General features: G+C 44.0%; 1 protein-coding gene across 1 annotated transcript in view; it reads left to right on the top strand.

The window, feature by feature from the left end:
- Positions 1-27,773, top strand: part of LOC145390987 (arylsulfatase H-like) — a gene marked incomplete at its 5' end in the record, with an annotated part of 228,267 nt that overhangs the window by 28,934 nt on the left and 171,560 nt on the right. The window contains one exon of the mRNA XM_080265720.1: positions 935-1,038. Coding sequence (XP_080121846.1) covers positions 935-1,038 — 104 coding nt within the window. The remainder of the gene's footprint in view (positions 1-934; positions 1,039-27,773) is intronic.

The following is a 27,773-nucleotide window of genomic DNA, read 5'->3' as shown; positions in this document are numbered from 1 at the left end:
AATGAAAGAATTCTGATAGCCAGAAGTTCTGCAATATGGCTGAGTGACATTCCAGTCATAGCGCTACCAGATGCCCATGTAGCACGAGGGAAGGCATGGAGAGGTGGCACAATGGACGCAACTTCGTCTGAGCATTTACCATAAAAATATCTGTATTATAATGCAAGGGAGGCAACATTCCTTCTTACTTATTGAGGAGGTAGTTTAATTGTAATGGCATGGTTACTAATAATTTCAACAGCTTTGTTCTGAATTTTGTCTAGTTGTTTTAATGCAAACTCTCCACATCCACTCCACAAGGGTGAGCAATATTCAAGCTGAGAGCACACATGACTTCTTATAAATTTTAGCTAACTGCTCGTCAATGAAGAAGGTATTGACTCTGTAGGGGAGGCGGTGGCTCAATCGGTAGAGAGGTGGCCTGCAGTCCTAACGGACCCAGGTTCGAATCCCGGCTGGGGCAGGGAACAGTTTAAGGATTTGAATTTCATTAAATCAGGCTTTACTGATCTACCAGAAGACCCGCCGACATGTCGTAAAAATACCCCCGCTAATACCAATACACCAGTCCTGTATGAGACAGCCCTAGCATGTATTCAATATGGACGGTGGGTGTTAGCGCCGAAGTGGTGACATGTAGAGGTGTATGGTATGTAGGAGGACTGCTGGGCCTTGATAGCAGGCTGTGAAGCCTATGCCCAGAGTCGGACACATTAAAAAAAAAAAAAAAACAATAATCCAAGATTCTTTGAGGCGGTTTTAGCAAGTGATCTGACATGAGAGGTCCACCTGTGGGCAGTGTTAAGTGAAACGCCGAGAATTTCAATGCTTTTGGAGATGGGAATATTAGTAGCATTTATCTGTCTATCCATCTGTCTGTCTATCTATCCATCCATCCATCCATCTATCTATCTGTCTACTTATCTCTTTCTAGGCTAGCATCAGAGGGTGTGCGCCTAACCCACCACCTAGCGGCTGCTACTGTATGTACCCCCAGCCGAGCAGCGCTACTCACCGCACGGTACCCGGCACGATATGGTAACTACTCTCTCTCTCTCTCTCTCTCCAGCGCGATATAGTAATTTCGCCAAGTCTTCCCACCCTCTTTTTAACTCTTTCAATATGATTACTTTTATCTTCAATGACAAGATCAAATTTTTCAGCTTAATTTTCTAAATGGTGTTGTTAAAGTCTGCATTAATTTCAGAGCCAGGAGACACTTTCTGTATATTGAGTTGTTGTTGTTTTATCTTAACCCAGATCTGTTCGGCAATGAAGACCAGTCAACAACACGTGAGCATCACCATCATCATCATCATCGTCTTTATCCTGCTGCGCTAGACGATTATATTCATGTTATGGGTTGCTATCTATAAACGCATCTACAGTAGATGACCACCACCACCACCACCACCATCATCATCATCATCATCATCATCACCTTTATCCTTCTGCGCTGGACGATTATATTCATGTCATGGGTTGTTATCTGTAAAAGCATCCCAGATCATCATCATTATCATCATCGTCCTCTTTATCCTTCTCCGCCAGACGATTACATTCATGTGATGGGTTTCTAAATATACACGCATCTCGATCATCATCATCATCATTATTATCTTCTTCATCTTCATTATCAGCCTTCTCCTTTAGACGATTTTTGTAGAAAATTTACATAATTTATCCATTTACACACAAGACAGCTTTACTTCATCTGCGAAAATAATTTCTTAATATAGGGAGGGGAACTAACGCATTCCAATCGCATCAGCAACAAACGATTTCATTCACACTGACACCAGACGATTTCATTCACACTGACGCCAGACTATTTTATTCTCACTAACATATGGCTATTTTATTAACACTAACATATGGCTATTATAATAACACTGACATAAGGTTTTTTTATTCGCACTAACATATAGCTATTTTATTCACGCTACCATATACTGTAGCTATTTTGTTGACACTAAAATATGGCTATTTTATTCACACTAACATTTGGCTATTTTAAACGCACTAGCATATGGCTATATTACTGACACTAACATATGACTATTTTATTCACACTAATGGCATTTCCATTGACATTAACCTATGGCTGTTTTATCCACACTAACATATAGCTGTTGTATTCACACTTACATATCTTCATTTTATTCACGTAAACATATAGTTATTTTACCCACACAAACATATGGCTTTTTTATTCACACCGGTGACCATTTTATAGACACTGACATGGCTATTTTATTCACGTTAACCTATGGCATTTTATTCACATTAACATATGGCTGTTTTATTCACACTTACTTATGGCTGCTTTATTCATACTAACATATGGTTACTTTATTCAACTTACTTATGGCTGCTTTATTCATACTAACATATGGCTACTTTATTCAACTTACTTATGGATGCTTTATTCATACTAACGTATAGTTACTTTATCCATACTAACATATGGCTACTTTATTCATACTAATATATGGCTACTTTATTCATACTAACATATAGTTACTTTATTCATACTAACATATGGCTACCTTATGCACACTAACACCAAATAATTTAATGTATCTGAGGAAACAACAGCAGTGCAGGAGGGTTGGTAACAGACCCACTTAACTCTTTTGCTTCCATCAAAACTCTTCGGTCTTTATCTTTATATAATTATTAATTTATTTTGACGTGGGGGCATCTATCGGGGCAGTTTTGTCCGACTCTTTCTCACAAACTATTTTTGAACGCAAGGGGCTTCACTCTCATAAACGGGCTTCACTCTCATAAACATAAACGACTTTTGTGAAGCCAAACAGCACCAGATCATGCTGCACCACACCACGCACATCACACCACACCACACCAAATCACCCTCCCACACCACACCATAAAAAAAACACAACACCACATCATACAACACCACACCGCACAATACCGCATGTCACGGGGTTTTTAAAATATCACGGTGTTTTTCAAATAAATGCTAAATATTATTTAATTGATGATAATATTCAATAATATTGAAGAGCAGAGACAATGATTGTCTTGCTAAATCAAGCAACGATTACTTTACGCTGGCCTGCTTCGCACGATTCTCTAAGAACGAGAATTTATAAACTTTCTCAACAGTACACAGCAGAGACTAATCACTCAATTGCTGTTTTTTAGTACTGTTAGCCTCTGGAGAAAGTTACTTCACCCCTGACAATAAATAACTAATACTAATAATAGTATCAGGTTCTTGCTGGTGCTTAACTCCTAGGAGGCACAACGGATTTTAAGTTTAATACAAGACTGGCCTAAGAACCAGTTATGAATAGCAAAAGTTTATGCAAGCTAGGAGCTATATAGAAATAAGCTTAATTTCGGAGAAATGAAGCAAGAGTTTACATTACATTAAGCTCAAGAAAAAGAACTGTTAAATTTATTGATTACAAAAACAAATTTAACATTACACTTCAAAATCAAATTAATGAGATCGCACTCACTCACTCACAAAAGAGCTAAATTCTTACGTCTAACAAAAACACCTTAACTAAGCTCTTAAAACTAGGATAATACAAAAAGGAAATACGTCAATGAATGCGGTGTATCACCAACTAAGGTGGGAGCACTGGGGAACTGTACTAGTGGAGCTTGGGTGCTAGCTGACCTCTCCTCTCACACTTCTGGAGCACAGGACCTCTCTCCGTCACAACTAACACTCGACTGCTTTCAAAATACGATGTATGGGCAGGACGCACAAGCCACCGGAAGAAGGCGTGGCTAACGGTTGAGGCAAGCAGGGGCGAACAATAAAGAAACAATAGTATCGCTCAGTAGAGCACTTAGTGACGTGCATTAAATCGGTCACTTTTGAAACAGTGACGAATGTTTTGAAAAGTATACCCCGAAATGGAGAGAGAAACGGTTAACTGAGCGATACACAATGAGTTTTCCACTAATAGTTCGTGGCTTCTCACAAAAGGGAAATGTCGCGAATTTGATTCGTGACATTACGCCCCTACAAAATTAAATTTTTTCCTTATGGGAAAAAAATTTGTGGATATATATATATATGTACACATCCTAACTCAGTCACACAAGATTCACACTGTGGTGTGTGTGCCTATCCTGCTACAGGAGAAAGTCGCAGTCGCCAGTGAGCGAAAAAAAACTCGTATTTACGTTAACAGAAGCAAACTTGAGGGAAAAACTCCGTGACGACGGTGAAAATCCTGTACTCAGGTCAAACTGAGCAAAAAGTCGCTACATTTACACTGACAACTAATTGTTGTGTAGCGTGGTGTATGTAATACACGGTGTAGGTGTGACAGTTGTAGTGTAACTGTACCTACGTGTAAAATGACACAGTAAATAATAATATGGTGACGATGAAGGCAGAGGAGAAGAGGCGGCAGTGTGCGGCAGACGATCAGCTGGCCCGCACAGCAAAACTGCTACACCCATTGCTGTACCTGCAAAACCAATTAAGGTGGAGCATCAAACGTGTCAATGAGACAAAATTCTTATCATGTTACAATTAATCGCTCTGCCTAGCAGTCAGTGCTACGACGTACATTCGAGGTCGCCATTATCCCCCTTAACCTACATTACTTATATTAATATCGGGGAGCTGAGAATCCTTGTGCAAACTCGGGTCTTCCATAGCCTCAAGTCACCTCTCAACTTCCCCCTTAACTTACGGTACATAATATGTATGTACAGGCCCTGGACATAATGTGTCCTGTGGGGCCAATGGGCGAGACATCAGGTCTGCACCCACTTCACCACTACCCTGTCTCTCAATTGACTCAGAGATTACAGGTGTGGTTATGAACGGCACAGGAAGGACATATCCCTGATTAGTGGTGTTACTTTGACACACACTGCAGGAACGGACAAAACTATCTATGTCTCGTCCATCCCTGGCCAGAAAAAGTCAGCTCGGATACGGCCCTGGGTCTTCCTTTTGCCCATGTGACCTCCTGAGGCTGAACAATGACCTCATTGTAACACTGCTAGGCGGTACTTGGCGGGAACGACAAACTGCAGTCGAACCTCACCCTCGGGTGTTAGTGACTCACGGTAGAGCCGTCCTTGTTTACAAACGAACTTGGCTCGACCTCCCCGTGAATACTTAATCACTCGACCCTTTTTGTTTGTTCCGCACAGCAGCAAGTGTCTGGTCAGAATGTTGTTCTTGTACAACAAGTTGACTACACATCAGATCTTGCGGCAATTCAATGATCACTGGGGTGACACAGTCTGGAGCCTCAGCCATGGCTCGTGTTACCGCAGCAGCCGAAGTCTGAGTAGCGTCATCATCGGAGCAACTATCCTTGACTCCGTGAATGTTGCCTACAATTAGGTCAAATAAAGGTTCTGGCATGACAACTGCAAGTGTCATACCAGTATAAAATGGAGATGCCACCTGGATACATGCCTCAGGGAACAATCTCACTGATCCATCAATAAGGTTTGCATGGATCTGTCGACCTGTATACTGCTCAGGCCGAACTAGACTCTGCTTGACAGAGCAACCTGAGGAACCATTATCTCTCAGGACCTTCACAGGAATGCCTCCCACAAACCCTGGCTGAACAAGGAAGGTACTGTCACCTATGGGAGGGCCTATGGAGGAAGCAGCTAGCCACTCAAGAGGCTGCTGAATTGATGCGGCAAACATTGTGCATTGAGAATTATATTGGGAAGATGGAACATTGGCCATCTGTGGAGGGGGGTTCACTGTCACTGTGGGACTAGTGAACTGTGGGGAAGTACCCATACTGGTAGGGACGTGACCACCGTGCTGCTGCTGAGGAATGAAGGCTGCATTCGAGTCCTGCCTCTTTTGAGCTGGTGATGAAAAAGTTTGTCCCGACGGTCGGTTGCGTGGCTGATACTGCTGCTAGTTAGGGTACTTGTTGTACCTCTTCCTCTCAGGTTTCTGAGTGTTTTGCCCCTGGTCCTTCCACTGCGGTTTTGCACCTTGGCCATTATTCTGAGAATGGCCTTGTTGCTGGGATTCAGCCTGAGACGGCTTCCCAGACTTATCAAGTATCTTTTCTGCTGTTCCAGGTGTTTTCCTTACGAGTTTGATACCCGTATGCAGTAAAGAATGCGTCGGCCTTTTCTGCCATTTGGCTGGCATCTTTCACCTGGCAGATCTTAAGCTGTGCTATGAGCTCAGCAGGCCACGACCTCTCTAGCTGTGTACGGAGCATAAGGTCAATTTTCCCCTCATGCGTAGAAGGAGTTTCATCTTTCTCCATCCACTCATTTAAGTAAGCAGTGAGACGATCAAGGAACTGAACAGCTGTCTCCTTGTCTTGGAGACGAGCTCGCTTGAACTGAAGTTTGGCGTCGTCTACTGTGAGACCACACGCCTTAATGAGTGCAGCTTTCATCATCTCATACGTGAGATTGTCTCCACGAATTCTGTGGAGAATATCGAGGGCAGGGCCCTCAAATAAACTAAGAAATTGGATCCGCTTAGCTGCCTCATCCAGTTGATACATGTCTGCCATGTCCTCAAAACGAGCTCTGTACGGCTCGATTCGCTCGCCTTCCTTGTATGAAGGAAGCTTGATGCGTGGGGTCGCCAGGACATGTGCAGGGAGAACGCTCGTGGAGCTTGGACCAACTGCACCGGATGTGTCTGAAGCCAAGGAATCTCGCTTGAGCTTCAGCATTTCATATTCGTGTTTTTCATGTGCTTCTCACTCGGCACGTTCGTGCTCTCTTTCTCTCTCTCGCGTTGTTGTACCTCATATTGACGTTCTCTCTCTCATTCCTCACGCTTTTCTCCCTCATGTTTTAACTCGAGTTCGCATTGTTTTTGCTCATGTTCGCGCTGTCCTCGCTCGTATTCACGCTGTTCTCGCTCGTATTTGCGCTGAATCTTACGCTCTTCACAGGCATCATTCTCGCGCTGCTGGTCCATATTATGCCGTGAGAGTATGTACTCCTTAATTTCAGTTGGGTCTGTAAGACCCATTTCTTTGGCTTCCGGTAAAAATACAGCAGTAGCCATGGCGCTAATTTATTAAGCAAACGAAACTGAGTACTGACTGCTTCGCAAACGAATGCTAATGACACAAGTAAAGAGTACAGACACAAGCTAGTGGTGACCAGTCTTATCTAGTTAACTGGAAAAGATTAGAGCAAAAATGCAAATGACTGGGAAGACTCAATAATTAACGCAATGGGTACGGCGGCTACCCAGGAGCGAATAAAATCGTCTGGCGTTACCAAGAATAAAGTACTAAATAGAGTTAAGTACTCTATGAATTAATAAAGCAAAAATTCACTTGCTAAATTAACGGTAAACACCAGTAAACTTGTGCCCATAAACTTTAATTATAAATACCTAAATATGAACGAGTGAGCACTATCTCGTGAATAGCTTTAGAGCTAGGAGTTAATATCCTGGCGAGGTCGCCAATTGTCACGGGGTTTTTAAAATATCACGGTGTTTTTCAAATAAATGCTAAATATTATTTAATTGATAATAATATTCAATAATATTGAAGAGCAGGGACAATGATTGTCTTGCTAAATCAAGCAACGATTACTTTACGCTGGCCTGCTTCGCACGATTCTCCAAGAACGAGAATTTATAAACTTTCTCAACAGTACACAGCAGAGACTAATCACTCAATTGCTGTTTTTTAGTACTGTTAGCCTCTGGAGAAAGTTACTTCACCCCTGACAATAAATAACTAATACTAATAATAGTATCAGGTTCTTGCTGGTGCTTAACTCCTAGGAGGCACAACGGATTTTCAGTTTAATACAAGACTGGCCTAAGTACCAGTTATGAATAGCAAACGTTTATGCAAGCTAGGAGCTATATAGAAATAAGCTTAATTTCGGAGAAATGAAACAAGAGTTTACATTACATTAAGCTCAAGAAAAAGAACTGTTAAATTTATTGATTACAAAAACAAATTTAACATTACACTTCAAAATCAAATTAATGAGATCGCACTCACTCACTCACACAAGAGCTAAATTCTTACGTCTAAGAAAAACACCTTAACTAAGCTCTTAAAACTAGGGAAATACTAAAGGAAATACGTCAATCAATGCGGTGTATCACCAACTAAGGTGGGAGCACTGGGGAACTGTACTAGTGGAGCTTGGGTGCTAGCTGACCTCTCCTCTCACACTTCTGGAGCACAGGACCTCTCTCCGTCACAACTAACACTCGACTTCTTTCAAAATACGATGTATGGGCAGGACGCACAAGCCACCGGAAGAAGGCGTGGCTAACGGTTGAGGCAAGCAGGGGCGAACAATAAAGAAACAATAGTATCGCTCAGTAGAGCACTTAGTGACGTGCATTAAATCGGTTACTTTTGAAACAGTGACGAATGTTTTGAAAAGTATACCCCGAAATGGAGAGAGAAACGGTTAACTGAGCGATACACAATGAGTTTTCCACTAATAGTTCGTGGCTTCTCACAAAAGGGAAATGTCGTGAATTTGATTCGTGACATTACGCCCCTACAAAATTAAATTTTTTCCTTATGGGAAAAAATTTGTGGATATATATATATATATGTACACATCCTAACTCAGTAACACAAGATTCACACTATGGTGTATGTGCCTATCCTGCTACAGGAGAAAGTCGCAGTCGCCAGTGAGCGAAAAAAAAACTCGTATTTACGTTAATAGAAACAAGCTTGAGGGAAAAACTCCGTGACGACGGTGAAAATCTTGTACTCAGGTAAAACTGAGCAAAAAGTCGCTACATTTACACTGACAACTAATTGGTGTGTAGCGTGGTGTATGTAATACACGGTGTAGGTGTGACATTTGTAGTGTAACTGTACCTACGTGTAAAATGACACAGTAAATAATAATATGGTGACGATGAAGGCAGAGGAGAAGAGGCGGCAGTGTGCGGCAGACGATCTGCTGGCCCGCACAGGAAAACTGCTACACCCATTGCTGTACCTGCAAAACCAATCAAGGTGGAGCATCAAACGTGTCAATGAGACAAAATTCTTATCATGTTACAATTAATAGCTCTGCCTAGCAGTCAGTGCTATGACGTACATTCGAGGTCGCCATTAATTTTAGCACACGATTAGTGTCGGCAAGTTGAGAATCCTTGTGCAAACCCGGGTCTTCCATAGCCTCGAACTGCACACGGGTCCTCAACCTGTGCCTTAATCTACAGTACTTATATTAGTATCGGGGAGCTGAGAATCCTTGTGCAAACTTGGGTCTTCCATAGCCTCAAGTCGCCTTTGCGGAGTTCTCTCTCGAACTTCCCCCTTAACCTACAGTACTTATATAAGTATCGGGGAGCTGAGAATCCTTGTGCAAACTCAGGTCTTCCATTGCCTCAAGTCACCTCTCAACTTCCCCCTTAACTTACGGTACATAATATGTATGTACAGGCCCTGGACATAATGTGTCCTGTGGGGCCAATGGGCGAGACATCAGGTCTGCACCCACTTCACCACTACCCTGTCTCTCAATTGACTCAGAGATTACAGGTGTGGTTATGAACGGCACAGGAAGGACTATATCCCTGATTAGTGGTGTTACTTTGACACACACTGCAGGAACGGACAAAACTATCTATGTCTCGTCCATCCCTGGCCAGAAAAAGTCAGCTCGGATACGGCCCTGGGTCTTCCTTTTGCCCATGTGACCTCCTGAGGCTGAACAATGACCCCATTGTAACACTGCTAGGCGGTACTTGGCGGGAACGACAAACTGCAGTCGAACCTCACCCTCGGGTGTTCGTGACTCACGGTAGAGCCGTCCTTGTTTACAAACGAACTTGGCTCGACCTCCCCGTGAATACTTAATCACTCGACCCTTTTGTTTGTTCCGCACACCAGCAAGTGTCGGGTCAGAATGTTGTTCTTGTACAACAAGTTCACTACACATCAGATCTTGCGGCAATTCAATGATCACTGGGGTGACACAGTCTGGAGCCTCAGCCATGGCTCGTGTTACCGCAGCAGCCGAAGTCTGAGTAGCGTCATCATCAGAGCAACTATCCTTGACTCCGTGAATGTTGCCTACAATTAGGTCAAATAAAGGTTCTGGCATGACAACTGCAAGTGTCATACCAGTATAAAATGGAGATGCCACCTGGATACATGCCTCAGGGAACAATCTCACTGATCCATCAATAAGGTTTGCATGGATCTGTCGACCTGTATACTGCTCAGGCCGAACTAGACTCTGCTTGACAGAGCAACCTGAGGAACCATTATCTCTCAGGACCTTCACAGGAATGCCTCCCACAAACCCTGGCTGAACAAGGAAGGTACTGTCACCTATGGGAGGGCCTGTGGAGGAAGCAGCTAACCAGTCAAGAGGCTGCTGAATTGATACGGCAAACATTGTGCATTGAGAATTATATTGGGAAGATGGAACATTGGCCATCTGTGGAGGGGGGTTCACTGTCACTGTGGGACTAGTGAACTGTGGGGAAGTACCCATACTGGTAGGGACGTGACCACCGTGCTGCTGCTGAGGAATGAAGACTGCATTCGCTCCCTGCCTCTTTTGAGCTGGTGGTGAAAAAGTTTGTCCCGACGGTCGGTTGCGTGGCTGATACTGCTGCTAGTTAGGGTACTTGTTGTACCTCTTCCTCTCAGGTTTCTGAGTGTTTTGCCCCTGGTCCTTCCACTGCGGTTTTGCACCTTGGCCATTATTCTGAGAATGGCCTTGTTGCTGGGATTCAGCCTGAGACGGCTTCCCAGACTTATCAGCTTTTCTGCTGTTCCAGGTGTTTTCCTTACGAGTTTGATACCCGTATGCAGTAAAGAATGCGTCGGCCTTTTCTGCCATTTGGCTGGCATCTTTCACCTGGCAGATCTTAAGCTGTGCTATGAGCTCAGCAGGCCACGACCTCTCTAGCTGTGTACGGAGCATAAGGTCAATTTTCCCCTCATGCGTAGAAGGAGTTTCATCTTTCTCCATCCACTCATTTAAGTAAGCAGTGAGACGATCAAGGAACTGAACAGCTGTCTCCTTGTCTTGGAGACGAGCTCGCTTGAACTGAAGTTTGGCGTCGTCTACTGTGAGACCACACGCCTTAATGAGTGCAGCTTTCATCATCTCATACGTGAGATTGTCTCCACGAATTCTGTGGAGAATATCGAGGGCAGGGCCCTCAAATAAACTAAGAAATTGGATCCGCTTAGCTGCCTCATCCAGTTGATACATGTCTGCCATGTCCTCAAAACGAGCTCTGTACGGCTCGATTCGCTCGCCTTCCTTGTATGAAGGAAGCTTGATGCGTGGGGTCGCCAGGACATGTGCAGGGAGAACGCTCGTGGAGCTTGGACCAACCGCACCGGATGTGTCTGAAGCCATGGAATTTCGCTTGAGCTTCAGCATTTTCATATTCGTGTTTTTCATGTGCTTCTCACTCGGCACGTTTGTGCTCTCTTTCTCTCTCGCGTTGTTGTAACTCGTATTGACGTTCTCTCTCTCGTTCCTCACGCTGTTCTCGCTCATGTTCTAAGTCGAGTTCGCGCTGTCTCTGCTCATATTCGCGCTGTTCTCGCTCGTGTTCGCGTTGAATCTTACGCTCTTCACAGGCATCATTCTCGCGCTGCTGGTCCATATTATGCCGTGAGAGTATGTACTCCTTAAATTTCAGTTGGGTCTGTAAGACCCATTTCTTTGGCTTCCGGTAAAAATACAGCAGTAGCCATGGCGCTAATTTATTAAGCAAACGAAACTGAGTACTGACTGCTTCGCAAACGAATGCTAATGACACAAGTAAAGAGTACAGACACAAGCTAGTGGTGACCAGTCTTATCTAGTTAACTGGAAAAGATTAGAGCAAAAATGCAAATGACTGGGAAGACTCAATAATTAACGCAATGGGTACGGCGGCTACCCAGGAGCGAATAAAATCGTCTGGCGTTACCAAGAATAAAGTACTAAATAGAGTTAAGTACTCTATGAATTAATAAAGCAAAAATTCACTTGCTAAATTAACGGTAAACACCAGTAAACTTGTGCCCATAAACTTTAATTATAAATACCTAAATATGAACGAGTGAGCACTATCTCGTGAATAGCTTTAGAGCTAGGAGTTAATATCCTGGCGAGGTCGCCAATTGTCACGGGGTTTTTAAAATATCACGGTGTTTTTCAAATAAATGCTAAATATTATTTAATTGATAATAATATTCAATAATATTGAAGAGCAGGGACAATGATTGTCTTGCTAAATCAAGCAACGATTACTTTACGCTGGCCTGCTTCGCACGATTCTCCAAGAACGAGAATTTATAAACTTTCTCAACAGTACACAGCAGAGACTAATCACTCAATTGCTGTTTTTTAGTACTGTTAGCCTCTGGAGAAAGTTACTTCACCCCTGACAATAAATAACTAATACTAATAATAGTATCAGGTTCTTGCTGGTGCTTAACTCCTAGGAGGCACAACGGATTTTAAGTTTAATACAAGACTGGCCTAAGTACCAGTTATGAATAGCAAACGTTTATGCAAGCTAGGAGCTATATAGAAATAAGCTTAATTTCGGAGAAATGAAACAAGAGTTTACATTACATTAAGCTCAAGAAAAAGAACTGTTAAATTTATTGATTACAAAAACAAATTTAACATTACACTTCAAAATCAAATTAATGAGATCGCACTCACTCACTCACACAAGAGCTAAATTCTTACGTCTAGGAAAAACACCTTAACTAAGCTCTTAAAACTAGGAAAATACAAAAAGGAAATACGTCAATCAATGCGGTGTATCACCAACTAAGGTGGGAGCACTGGGGAACTGTACTAGTGGAGCTTGGGTGCTAGCTGACCTCTCCTCTCACACTTCTGGAGCACAGGACCTCTCTCCGTCACAACTAACACTCGACTGCTTTCAAAATACGATGTATGGGCAGGACGCACAAGCCACCGGAAGAAGGCGTGGCTAACGGTTGAGGCAAGCAGGGGCGAACAATAAAGAAACAATAGTATCGCTCAGTAGAGCACTTAGTGACGTGCATTAAATCGGTCACTTTTGAAACAGTGACGAATGTTTTGAAAAGTATACCCCGAAATGGAGAGAGAAACGGTTAACTGAGCGATACACAATGAGTTTTCCACTAATAGTTCGTGGCTTCTCACAAAAGGGAAATGTCGCGAATTTGATTCGTGACATTACGCCCCTACAAAATTAAATTTTTTCCTTATGGAAAAAAATTTGTGGGTATATATATATATATATACACATCCTAACTCAGTCACACAAGATTCACACTGTAGTGTGTGTGCCTATCCTGCTACAGGAGAAAGTCGCAGTCGCCAGTGAGCGAAAAAAAAACTCGTATTTACGTTAACAGAAGCAAACTTGAGGGAAAAACTCCGTGACGACGGTGAAAATCCTGTACTCAGGTCAAACTGAGCAAAAAGTCGCTACATTTACACTGACAACTAATTGTTGTGTAGCGTGGTGTATGTAATACACGGTGTAGGTGTGACAGTTGTAGTGTAACTGTACCTACGTGTAAAATGACACAGTAAATAATAATATGGTGACGATGAAGGCAGAGGAGAAGAGGCGGCAGTGTGCGGCAGACGATCAGCTGGCCCGCACAGCAAAACTGCTACACCCATTGCTGTACCTGCAAAACCAATTAAGGTGGAGCATCAAACGTGTCAATGAGACAAAATTCTTATCATGTTACAATTAATCGCTCTGCCTAGCAGTCAGTGCTACGACGTACATTCGAGGTCGCCATTATCCCCCTTAACCTACATTACTTATATTAATATCGGGGAGCTGAGAATCCTTGTGCAAACTCGGGTCTTCCATAGCCTCAAGTCACCTCTCAACTTCCCCCTTAACTTACGGTACATAATATGTATGTACAGGCCCTGGACATAATGTGTCCTGTGGGGCCAATGGGCGAGACATCAGGTCTGCACCCACTTCACCACTACCCTGTCTCTCAATTGACTCAGAGATTACAGGTGTGGTTATGAACGGCACAGGAAGGACATATCCCTGATTAGTGGTGTTACTTTGACACACACTGCAGGAACGGACAAAACTATCTATGTCTCGTCCATCCCTGGCCAGAAAAAGTCAGCTCGGATACGGCCCTGGGTCTTCCTTTTGCCCATGTGACCTCCTGAGGCTGAACAATGACCCCATTGTAACACTGCTAGGCGGTACTTGGCGGGAACGACAAACTTCAGTCGAACCTCACCCTCGGGTGTTCGTGACTCACGGTAGAGCCGTCCTTGTTTACAAACGAACTTGGCTCGACCTCCCCGTGAATACTTAATCACTCGACCCTTTTGTTTGTTCCGCACACCAGCAAGTGTCGGGTCAGAATGTTGTTCTTGTACAACAAGTTCACTACACATCAGATCTTGCGGCAATTCAATGATCACTGGGGTGACACAGTCTGGAGCCTCAGCCATGGCTCGTGTTACCGCAGCAGCCGAAGTCTGAGTAGCGTCATCATCAGAGCAACTATCCTTGACTCCATGAATGTTGCCTACAATTAGGTCAAATAAAGGTTCTGGCATGACAACTGCAAGTGTCATACCAGTATAAAATGGAGATGCCACCTGGATACATGACTCAGGGAACAATCTCACTGATCCATCAATAAGGTTTGCATGGATCTGTCGACCTGTATACTGCTCAGGCCGAACTAGACTCTGCTTGACAGAGCAACCTGAGGAACCATTATCTCTCAGGACCTTCACAGGAATGCCTCCCACAAACCCTGGCTGAACAAGGAAGGTACTGTCACCTATGGGAGGGCCTGTGGAGGAAGCAGCTAGCCAGTCAAGAGGCTGCTGAATTGATACGACAAACATTGTGCATTGAGAATTATATTGGGAAGATGGAACATTGGCCATCTGTGGAGGGGGGTTCACTGTCACTGTGGGACTAGTGAACTGTGGGGAAGTACCCATACTGGTAGGGACGTGACCACCGTGCTGCTGCTGAGGAATGAAGACTGCATTCGCTCCCTGCTTCTTTTGAGCTGGTGGTGAAAAAGTTTGTCCCGACGGTCGGTTGCGTGGCTGATACTGCTGCTAGTTAGGGTACGTGTTGTACCTCTTCCTCTCAGGTTTCTGAGTGTTTTGCCCCTGGTCCTTCCACTGCGGTTTTGCACCTTGGCCATTATTCTGAGAATGGCCTTGTTGCTGGGGTTCAGCCTGAGACGGCTTCCCAGACTTATCAGCTTTTCTGCTGTTCCAGGTGTTTTGCTTACGAGTTTGATACCCGTATGCAGTAAAGAATGCGTCGGCCTTTTCTGCCATTTGGCTGGCATCTTTCACCTGGCAGATCTTAAGCTGTGCTATGAGCTCAGCAGGCCACGACCTCTCTAGCTGTGTACGCAGCATAGGGTCAATTATCCCCTCACGCGTAGAAGGAGTTTCATCTTTCTCCATCCACTCATTTAAGTAAGCAGTGAGACGATCAAGGAACTGAACGGCTGTCTCCTTGTCTTGGAGACAAGCTCGCATGAACTGAACTTTGGCGTCGTCTACTGTGAGACCACACGCCTTAATGAGTGCAGCTTTCATCATCTCATACGTGAGATTGTCTCCACGAATTCTGTGGAGAATATCGAGGGCAGGGCCCTCAAATAAACTAAGAAATTGGATCCGCTTAGCTGCCTCATCCAGTTGATACATGTCTGCCATGTCCTCAAAATGAGCTATGTACGGCTCGATTCGCTCGCCTTCCTTGTATGAAGGAAGCTTGATGCGTGGGGTCGCCAGGACATGTGCAGGGAGAACGCTCGTGGAGCTTGGACCAACTGCACCGGATGTGTCTGAAGCCAAGGAATCTCGCTTGAGCTTCAGCATTTCATATTCGTGTTTTTCATGTGCTTCTCACTCGGCACGTTCGTGCTCTCTTTCTCTCTCTCGTGTTGTTGTAACTCGTATTGACGTTCTCTCTCTCGTTCCTCACGCTGTTCTCGCTCATGTTCTAAGTCGAGTTCGCGCTGTCTCTGCTCATATTCGCGCTGTTCTCGCTCGTGTTCGCGTTGAATCTTACGCTCTTCACAGGCATCATTCTCGCGCTGCTGGTCCATATTATGCCGTGAGAGTATGTACTCCTTAATTTCAGTTGGGTCTGTAAGACCCATTTCTTTGGCTTCCGGTAAAAATACAGCAGTAGCCATGGCGCTAATTTATTAAGCAAACGAAACTGAGTACTGACTGCTTCGCAAACGAATGCTAATGACACAAGTAAAGAGTACAGACACAAGCTAGTGGTGACCAGTCTTATCTAGTTAACTGGAAAAGATTAGAGCAAAAATGCAAATGACTGGGAAGACTCAATAATTAACGCAATGGGTACGGCGGCTACCCAGGAGCGAATAAAATCGTCTGGCGTTACCAAGAATAAAGTACTAAATAGAGTTAAGTACTCTATGAATTAATAAAGCAAAAATTCACTTGCTAAATTAACGGTAAACACCAGTAAACTTGTGCCCATAAACTTTAATTATAAATACCTAAATATGAACGAGTGAGCACTATCTCGTGAATAGCTTTAGAGCTAGGAGTTAATATCCTGGCGAGGTCGCCAATTGTCACGGGGTTTTTAAAATATCACGGTGATTTTCAAATAAATGCTAAATATTATTTAATTGATAATAATATTCAATAATATTGAAGAGCAGGGACAATGATTGTCTTGCTAAATCAAGCAACGATTACTTTACGCTGGCCTGCTTCGTACGATTCTCCAAGAACGAGAATTTATAAACTTTCTCAACAGTCCACAGCAGAGACTAATCACTCAATTGCTGTTTTTTTATTACTGTTAGCCTCTGGAGAAAGTTACTTCACCCCTGACAATAAATAACTAATACTAATAATAGTATCAGGTTCTTGCTGGTGCTTAACTCCTAGGAGGCACAACGGATTTTAAGTTTAATACAAGACTGGCCTAAGTACCAGTTATGAATAGCAAACGTTTATGGAAGCTAGGAGCTATATAGAAATAAGCTTAATTTCGGAGAAATGAAACAAGAGTTTACATTACATTAAGCTCAAGAAAAAGAACTGTTAAATTTATTGATTACAAAAACTAATTTAACATTACACTTCAAAATCAAATTAATGAGATCGCACTCACTCACTCACACAAGAGCTAAATTCTTACGTCTAGGAAAAACACCTTAATTAAGCTCTTAAAACTAGGAAAATACAAAAAGGAAATACGTCAATGAATGCGGTGTATCACCAACTAAGGTGGGAGCACTGGGGAACTGTACTAGTGGAGCTTGGGTGCTAGCTGACCTCTCCTCTCACACTTCTGGAGCACAGGACCTCTCTCCGTCACAACTAACACTCGACTGCTTTCAAAATACGATGTATGGGCAGGACGCACAAGCCACCGGAAGAAGGCGTGGCTAACGGTTGAGGCAAGCAGGGGCGAACAATAAAGAAACAATAGTATCGCTCAGTAGAGCACTTAGTGACGTGCATTAAATCGGTCACTTTTGAAACAGTGACGAATGTTTTGAAAAGTATACCCCGAAATGGAGAGAGAAACGGTTAACTGAGCGATACACAATGAGTTTTCCACTAATAGTTCGTGGCTTCTCACAAAAGGGAAATGTCGCGAATTTGATTCGTGACATTACGCCCCTACAAAATTAAATTTTTTCCTTATGGGAAAAAAATTTGTGGATATATATATATATGTACACATCCTAACTCAGTCACACAAGATTCACACTGTGGTGTGTGTGCCTATCCTGCTACAGGAGAAAGTCGCAGTCGCCAGTGAGCGTAAAAATACTCGTATTTACGTTAACAGAAGCAAGCTTGAGGGAAAAACTCCGTGACGACGGTGAAAATCCTGTACTAAGGTCAAACTGAGCAAAAAGTCGCTACATTTACACTGACAAATAATTGTTGTGTAGCGTGGTGTATGTAATACACGGTGTAGGTGTGACAGTTGTAGTGTAACTGTACCTACGTGTAAAATGACACAGTAAATAATAATATGGTGACGATGAAGGCAGAGGAGAAGAGGCGGCAGTGTGCGGCAGACGATCAGCTGGCCCGCACAGCAAAACTGCTACACCCATTGCTGTACCTGCAAAACCAATTAAGGTGGAGCATCAAACGTGTCAATGAGACAAAATTCTTATCATGTTACAATTAATCGCTCTGCCTAGCAGTCAGTACATGCTACGAAAAGTACACTCGAGGTCGCCATTAATTTTAGCACACGATTAGTGTCGGCAAGTTGAGAATCCTTGTGCAAACCCGGGTCTTCCATAGCCTCGAACTGCACACGGGTCCTCAACCTGTGCCTTAACCTACAGTACTTATATTAGTATCGGGGAGCTGAGAATCCTTGTGCAAACTAGGGTCTTTCATAGCCTCGAGTTGCCTCTGCGGAGTTCTCTCTCGAACTTCCCCCTTAAACTACAGTACTTATGTTAGTATCGGGGAGCTGAGAATCCTTGTGCAAACTCGGGTCTTCCATAGCCTCAAGTCACCTCTCAACTTCCCCCTTAACTTACGGTACATAATATGTATGTACAGGCCCTGGACATAATGTGTCCTGTGGGGCCAATGGGCGAGACATCAGGTCTGCACCCACTTCACCACTACCCTGTCTCTCAATTGACTCAGAGATTACAGGTGTGGTTATGAACGGCACAGGAAGGACATATCCCTGATTAGTGGTGTTACTTTGACACACACTGCAGGAACGGACAAAACTATCTATGTCTCGTCCATCCCTGGCCAGAAAAAGTCAGCTCGGATACGGCCCTGGGTCTTCCTTTTGCCCATGTGACCTCCTGAGGCTGAACAATGACCCCATTGTAACACTGCTAGGCGGTACTTGGCGGGAACGACAAACTGCAGTCGAACCTCACCCTCGGGTGTTCGTGACTCACGGTAGAGCCGTCCTTGTTTACAAACGAACTTGGCTCGACCTCCCCGTGAATACTTAATCACTCGACCCTTTTGTTTGTTCCGCACACCAGCAAGTGTCGGGTCAGAATGTTGTTCTTGTACAACAAGTTGACTACACATCAGATCTTGCGGCAATTCAATGATCACTGGGGTGACACAGTCTGGAGCCTCAGCCATGGCTCGTGTTACCGCAGCAGCCGAAGTCTGAGTAGCGTCATCATCGGAGCAACTATCCTTGACTCCGTGAATGTTGCCTACAATTAGGTCAAATAAAGGTTCTGGCATGACAACTGCAAGTGTCATACCAGTATAAAATGGAGATGCCACCTGGATACATGCCTCAGGGAACAATCTCACTGATCCATCAATAAGGTTTGCATGGATCTGTCGACCTGTATACTGCTCAGGCCGAACTAGACTCTGCTTGACAGAGCAACCTGAGGAACCATTATCTCTCAGGACCTTCACAGGAATGCCTCCCACAAACCCTGGCTGAACAAGGAAGGTACTGTCACCTATGGGAGGGCCTGTGGAGGAAGCAGCTAGCCACTCAAGAGGCTGCTGAATTGATACGGCAAACATTGTGCATTGAGAATTATATTGGGAAGATGGAACATTGGCCATCTGTGGAGGAGGGTTCACTGTCACTGTGGGACTAGTGAACTGTGGGGAAGTACCCATACTGGTAGGGACGTGACCACCGTGCTGCTGCTGAGGAATGAAGGCTGCATTCGAGTCCTGCCTCTTTTGAGCTGGTGATGAAAAAGTTTGTCCCGACGGTCGGTTGCGTGGCTGATACTGCTGCTAGTTAGGGTACTTGTTGTACCTCTTCCTCTCAGGTTTCTGAGTGTTTTGCCCCTGGTCCTTCCACTGCGGTTTTGCACCTTGGCCATTATTCTGAGAATGGCCTTGTTGCTGGGGTTCAGCCTGAGACGGCTTCCCAGACTTATTAGCTTTTCTGCTGTTCCAGGTGTTTTGCTTACGATTTTGATACCCGTATGCAGTAAAGAATGCGTCGGCCTTTTCTGCCATTTGGCTGGCATCTTTCACCTGGCAGATCTTAAGCTGTGCTATGAGCTCAGCAGGCCACGACCTCTCTAGCTGTGTACGCAGCATAAGGTCAATTATCCCCTCACGCGTAGAAGGAGTTTCATCTTTCTCCATCCACTCATTTAAGTAAGCAGTGAGACGATCAAGGAACTGAACAGCTGTCTCCTTGTCTTGGAGACGAGCTCGCATGAACTGAACTTTGGCGTCGTCTACTGTGAGACCACACGCCTTAATGAGTGCAGCTTTCATCATCTCATACGTGAGATTGTCTCCACGAATTCTGTGGAGAATATCGAGGGCAGGGCCCTCAAATAAACTAAGAAATTGGATCCGCTTAGCTGCCTCATCCAGTTGATACATGTCTGCCATGTCCTCAAAACGAGCTATGTACGGCTCGATTCGCTCGCCTTCCTTGTATGAAGGAAGCTTGATGCGTGGGGTCGCCAGGACATGTGCAGGGAGAACGCTCGTGGAGCTTGGACCAACTGCACCGGATGTGTCTGAAGCCAAGGAATCTCGCTTGAGCTTCAGCATTTCATATTCGTGTTTTTCATGTGCTTCTCACTCGGCACGTTCGTGCTCTCTTTCTCTCTCGCGTTGTTGTAACTCGTATTGACGTTCTCTCTCTCGTTCCTCACGCTGTTCTCGCTCATGTTCTAAGTCGAGTTCGCGCTGTCTCTGCTCATATTCGCGCTGTTCTCGCTCGTGTTCGCGTTGAATCTTACGCTCTTCACAGGCATCATTCTCGCGCTGCTGGTCCATATTATGCCGTGAGAGTATGTACTCCTTAATTTCAGTTGGGTCTGTAAGACCCATTTCTTTGGCTTCCGGTAAAAATACAGCAGTAGCCATGGCGCTAATTTATTAAGCAAACGAAACTGAGTACTGACTGCTTCGCAAACGAATGCTAATGACACAAGTAAAGAGTACAGACACAAGCTAGTGGTGACCAGTCTTATCTAGTTAACTGGAAAAGATTAGAGCAAAAATGCAAATGACTGGGAAGACTCAATAATTAACGCAATGGGTACGGCGGCTACCCAGGAGCGAATAAAATCGTCTGGCGTTACCAAGAATAAAGTACTAAATAGAGTTAAGTACTCTATGAATTAATAAAGCAAAAATTCACTTGCTAAATTAACGGTAAACACCAGTAAACTTGTGCCCATAAACTTTAATTATAAATACCTAAATATGAACGAGTGAGCACTATCTCGTGAATAGCTTTAGAGCTAGGAGTTAATATCCTGGCGAGGTCGCCAATTGTCACGGGGTTTTTAAAATATCACGGTGTTTTTCAAATAAATGCTAAATATTATTTAATTGATAATAATATTCAATAATATTGAAGAGCAGGGACAATGATTGTCTTGCTAAATCAAGCAACGATTACTTTACGCTGGCCTGCTTCGCACGATTCTCCAAGAACGAGAATTTATAAACTTTCTCAACAGTACACAGCAGAGACTAATCACTCAATTGCTGTTTTTTAGTACTGTTAGCCTCTGGAGAAAGTTACTTCACCCCTGACAATAAATAACTAATACTAATAATAGTATCAGGTTCTTGCTGGTGCTTAACTCCTAGGAGGCACAACGGATTTTCAGTTTAATACAAGACTGGCCTAAGTACCAGTTATGAATAGCAAACGTTTATGCAAGCTAGGAGCTATATAGAAATAAGCTTAATTTCGGAGAAATGAAACAAGAGTTTACATTACATTAAGCTCAAGAAAAAGAACTGTTAAATTTATTGATTACAAAAACAAATTTAACATTACACTTCAAAATCGAATTAAAGAGATCGCACTCACTCACTCACACAAGAGCTAAATTCTTACGTCTAGGAAAAACACCTTAACTAAGCTCTTAAAACTAGGAAAATACAAAAAGGAAATACGTCAATCAATGCGGTGTATCACCAACTAAGGTGGGAGCACTGGGGAACTGTACTAGTGGAGCTTGGGTGCTAGCTGACCTCTCCTCTCACACTTCTGGAGCACAGGACCTCTCTCCGTCACAACTAACACTCGACTGCTTTCAAAATACGATGTATGGGCAGGACGCACAAGCCACCGGAAGAAGGCGTGGCTAACGGTTGAGGCAAGCAGGGGCGAACAATAAAGAAACAATAGTATCGCTCAGTAGAGCACTTAGTGACGTGCATTAAATCGGTCACTTTTGAAACAGTGACGAATGTTTTGAAAAGTATACCCCGAAATGGAGAGAGAAACGGTTAACTGAGCGATACACAATGAGTTTTCCACTAATAGTTCGTGGCTTCTCACAAAAGGGAAATGTCGCGAATTTGATTCGTGACATTACGCCCCTACAAAATTAAATTTTTTCCTTATGGGAAAAAAATTTGTGGATATATATATATATGTACACATCCTAACTCAGTCACACAAGATTCACACTGTGGTGTGTGTGCCTATCCTGCTACAGGAGAAAGTCGCAGTCGCCAGTGAGCGAAAAAAAAAACTCGTATTTACGTTAACAGAAGCAAGCTTGAGGGAAAAACTCCGTGACGACGGTGAAAATCCTGTACTAAGGTCAAACTGAGCAAAAAGTCGCTACATTTACACTGACAAATAATTGTTGTGTAGCGTGGTGTATGTAATACACGGTGTAGGTGTGACAGTTGTAGTGTAACTGTACCTACGTGTAAAATGACACAGTAAATAATAATATGGTGACGATGAAGGCAGAGGAGAAGAGGCGGCAGTGTGCGGCAGACGATCAGCTGGCCCGCACAGCAAAACTGCTACACCCATTGCTGTACCTGCAAAACCAATTAAGGTGGAGCATCAAACGTGTCAATGAGACAAAATTCTTATCATGTTACAATTAATCGCTCTGCCTAGCAGTCAGTACATGCTACGAAAAGTACACTCGAGGTCGCCATTAATTTTAGCACACGATTAGTGTCGGCAAGTTGAGAATCCTTGTGCAAACCCGGGTCTTCCATAGCCTCGAACTGCACACGGGTCCTCAACCTGTGCCTTAACCTACAGTACTTATATTAGTATCAGGGAGCTGAGAATCCTTGTGCAAACTCGGGTCTTTCATAGCCTCGAGTTGCCTCTGCGGAGTTCTCTCTCGAACTTCCCCCTTAACCTACAGTACTTATATAAGTATCGGGGAGCTGAGAATCCTTGTGCAAACTCAGGTCTTCCATAGCCTCAAGTCACCTCTCAACTTCCCCCTTAACTTACGGTACATAATATGTATGTACAGGCCCTGGACATAATGTGTCCTGTGGGGCCAATGGGCGAGACATCAGGTATGCACCCACTTCACCACTACCCTGTCTCTCAATTGACTCAGAGATTACAGGTGTGGTTATGAACGGCACAGGAAGGACATATCCCTGATTAGTGGTGTTACTTTGACACACACTGCAGGAACGGACAAAACTATCTATGTCTCGTCCATCCCTGGCCAGAAAAAGTCAGCTCGGATACGGTCCTGGGTCTTCCTTTTGCCCATGTGACCTCCTGAGGCTGAACAATGACCCCATTGTAACACTGCTAGGCGGTACTTGGCGGGAATGACAAACTGCAGTCGAACCTCACCCTCGGGTGTTCGTGACTCACGGTAGAGCCGTCCTTGTTTACAAACGAACTTGGCTCGACCTCCCCGTGAATACTTAATCACTCGACCCTTTTGTTTGTTCCGCACACCAGCAAGTGTCGGGTCAGAATGTTGTTCTTGTACAACAAGTTCACTACACATCAGATCTTGCGGCAATTCAATGATCACTGGGGTGACACAGTCTGGAGCCTCAGCCATGGCTCGTGTTACCGCAGCAGCCGAAGTCTGAGTAGCGTCATCATCAGAGCAACTATCCTTGACTCCGTGAATGTTGCCTACAATTAGGTCAAATAAAGGTTCTGGCATGACAACTGCAAGTGTCATACCAGTATAAAATGGAGATGCCACCTGGATACATGCCTCAGGGAACAATCTCACTGATCCATCAATAAGGTTTGCATGGATCTGTCGACCTGTATACTGCTCAGGCCGAACTAGACTCTGCTTGACAGAGCAACCTGAGGAACCATTATCTCTCAGGACCTTCACAGGAATGCCTCCCACAAACCCTGGCTGAACAAGGAAGGTACTGTCACCTATGGGAGGGCCTGTGGAGGAAGCAGCTAGCCACTCAAGAGGCTGCTGAATTGATGCGGCAAACATTGTGAGTTGAGAATTATATTGGGAAGATGGAACATTGGCCATCTGTGGAGGGGGGTTCACTGTCACTGTGGGACTAGTGAACTGTGGGGAAGTACCCATACTGGTAGGGACGTGACCACCGTGCTGCTGCTGAGGAATGAAGGCTGCATTCGCTTCCTACCTCTTTTGAGCTGGTGGTGAAAAAGTTTGTCCCGACGGTCGGTTGCGTGGCTGATACTGGTGCTTGTTAGGGTACTTGTTGTACCTCTTCCTCTCAGGTTTCTGAGTGTTTTGCCCCTGGTCCTTCCACTGCGGTTTTGCACCTTGGCCATTATTCTGAGAATGGCCTTGTTGCTGGGGTTCAGCCTGAGACGGCTTCCCAGACTTATCAGCTTTTCTGCTGTTCCAGGTGTTTTGCTTACGAGTTTGATACCCGTATGCAGTAAAGAATGCGTCGGCCTTTTCTGCCATTTGGCTGGCATCTTTCACCTGGCAGATCTTAAGCTGTGCTATGAGCTCAGCAGGCCACGACCTCTCTAGCTGTGTACGCAGCATAAGGTCAATTATCCCCTCACGCGTAGAAGGAGTTTCATCTTTCTCCATCCACTCATTTAAGTAAGCAGTGAGACGATCAAGGAACTGAACAGCTGTCTCCTTGTCTTGGAGACGAGCTCGCATGAACTGAACTTTGGCGTCGTCTACTGTGAGACCACACGCCTTAATGAGTGCAGCTTTCATCATCTCATACGTGAGATTGTCTCCACGAATTCTGTGGAGAATATCGAGGGCAGGGCCCTCAAATAAACTAAGAAATTGGATCCGCTTAGCTGCCTCATCCAGTTGATACATGTCTGCCATGTCCTCAAAACGAGCTATGTACGGCTCGATTCGCTCGCCTTCCTTGTATGAAGGAAGCTTGATGCGTGGGGTCGCCAGGACATGTGCAGGGAGAACGCTCGTGGAGCTTGGACCAACCGCACCGGATGTGTCTGAAGCCATGGAATTTCGCTTGAGCTTCAGCATTTTCATATTCGTGTTTTTCATGTGCTTCTCACTCGGCACGTTTGTGCTCTCTTTCTCTCTCTCGCGTTGTTGTAACTCGTATTGACGTTCTCTCTCTCGTTCCTCACGCTGTTCTCGCTCATGTTCTAAGTCGAGTTCGCGCTGTCTCTGCTCATATTCGCGCTGTTCTCGCTCGTGTTCGCGTTGAATCTTACGCTCTTCACAGGCATCATTCTCGCGCTGCTGGTCCATATTATGCCGTGAGAGTATGTACTCCTTAATTTCAGTTGGGTCTGTAAGACCCATTTCTTTGGCTTCCGGTAAAAATACAGCAGTAGCCATGGCGCTAATTTATTAAGCAAACCGAAACTGAGTACTGACTGCTTCGCAAACGAATGCTAATGACACAAGTAAAGAGTACAGACACAAGCTAGTGGTGACCAGTCTTATCTAGTTAACTGGAAAAGATTAGAGCAAAAATGCAAATGACTGGGAAGACTCAATAATTAACGCAATGGGTACGGCGGCTACCCAGGAGCGAATAAAATCGTCTGGCGTTACCAAGAATAAAGTACTAAATAGAGTTAAGTACTCTATGAATTAATAAAGCAAAAATTCACTTGCTAAATTAACGGTAAACACCAGTAAACTTGTGCCCATAAACTTTAATTATAAATACCTAAATATGAACGAGTGAGCACTATCTCGTGAATAGCTTTAGAGCTAGGAGTTAATATCCTGGCGAGGTCGCCAATTGTCACGGGGTTTTTAAAATATCACGGTGTTTTTCAAATAAATGCTAAATATTATTTAATTGATAATAATATTCAATAATATTGAAGAGCAGGGACAATGATTGTCTTGCTAAATCAAGCAACGATTACTTTACGCTGGCCTGCTTCGCACGATTCTCCAAGAACGAGAATTTATAAACTTTCTCAACAGTACACAGCAGAGACTAATCACTCAATTGCTGTTTTTTAGTACTGTTAGCCTCTGGAGAAAGTTACTTCACCCCTGACAATAAATAACTAATACTAATAATAGTATCAGGTTCTTGCTGGTGCTTAACTCCTAGGAGGCACAACGGATTTTAAGTTTAATACAAGACTGGCCTAAGTACCAGTTATGAATAGCAAACGTTTATGCAAGCTAGGAGCTATATAGAAATAAGCTTAATTTCGGAGAAATGAAACAAGAGTTTACATTACATTAAGCTCAAGAAAAAGAACTGTTAAATTTATTGATTACAAAAACAAATTTAACATTACACTTCAAAATCAAATTAATGAGATCGCACTCACTCACTCACACAAGAGCTAAATTCTTACGTCTAGGAAAAACACCTTAACTAAGCTCTTAAAACTAGGAAAATACAAAAAGGAAATACGTCAATCAATGCGGTGTATCACCAACTAAGGTGGGAGCACTGGGGAACTGTACTAGTGGAGCTTGGGTGCTAGCTGACCTCTCCTCTCACACTTCTGGAGCACAGGACCTCTCTCCGTCACAACTAACACTCGACTGCTTTCAAAATACGATGTATGGGCAGGACGCACAAGCCACCGGAAGAAGGCGTGGCTAACGGTTGAGGCAAGCAGGGGCGAACAATAAAGAAACAATAGTATCGCTCAGTAGAGCACTTAGTGACGTGCATTAAATCGGTCACTTTTGAAACAGTGACGAATGTTTTGAAAAGTATACCCCGAAATGGAGAGAGAAACGGTTAACTGAGCGATACACAATGAGTTTTCCACTAATAGTTCGTGGCTTCTCACAAAGGGAAATGTCGCGAATTTGATTCGTGACATTACGCCCCTACAAAATTAAATTTTTTCCTTATGGCAAAAAATTTGTGGGTATATATATATATGTACACATCCTAACTCAGTCACACAAGATTCACACTGTGGTGTGTGTGCCTATCCTGCTACAGGAGAAAGTCGCAGTCGCCAGTGAGCGAAAAAAAACTCGTATTTACGTTAACAGAAGCAAACTTGAGGGAAAAACTCCGTGACGACGGTGAAAATCCTGTACTCAGGTCAAACTGAGCAAAAAGTCGCTACATTTACACTGACAACTAATTGTTGTGTAGCGTGGTGTATGTAATACACGGTGTAGGTGTGACAGTTGTAGTGTAACTGTACCTACGTGTAAAATGACACAGTAAATAATAATATGGTGACGATGAAGGCAGAGGAGAAGAGGCGGCAGTGTGCGGCAGACGATCAGCTGGCCCGCACAGCAAAACTGCTACACCCATTGCTGTACCTGCAAAACCAATTAAGGTGGAGCATCAAACGTGTCAATGAGACAAAATTCTTATCATGTTACAATTAATCGCTCTGCCTAGCAGTCAGTACATGCTACGAAAAGTACACTCGAGGTCGCCATTAATTTTAGCACACGATTAGTGTCGGCAAGTTGAGAATCCTTGTGCAAACCCGGGTCTTCCATAGCCTCGAACTGCACACGGGTCCTCAACCTGTGCCTTAACCTACAGTACTGTATCGGGAGCTGAGAATCCTTGTGCAAACTTGGGTCTTCCATAGCCTCAAGTCGCCTTTGCAAGAACTTCCCCCTTAACCTACATTACTTATATTAATATCGGGGAGCTGAGAATCCTTGTGC

The sequence above is a fragment of the Coenobita brevimanus genome, chromosome 16 (genome assembly GCF_032717465.1).
Source record: "Coenobita brevimanus isolate Jiangsu-jjx chromosome 16, ASM3271746v2, whole genome shotgun sequence".
Lineage (NCBI taxonomy): Eukaryota > Metazoa > Arthropoda > Malacostraca > Decapoda > Coenobitidae > Coenobita > Coenobita brevimanus.
This window is presented reverse-complemented; position numbering and strand designations above follow the sequence as displayed.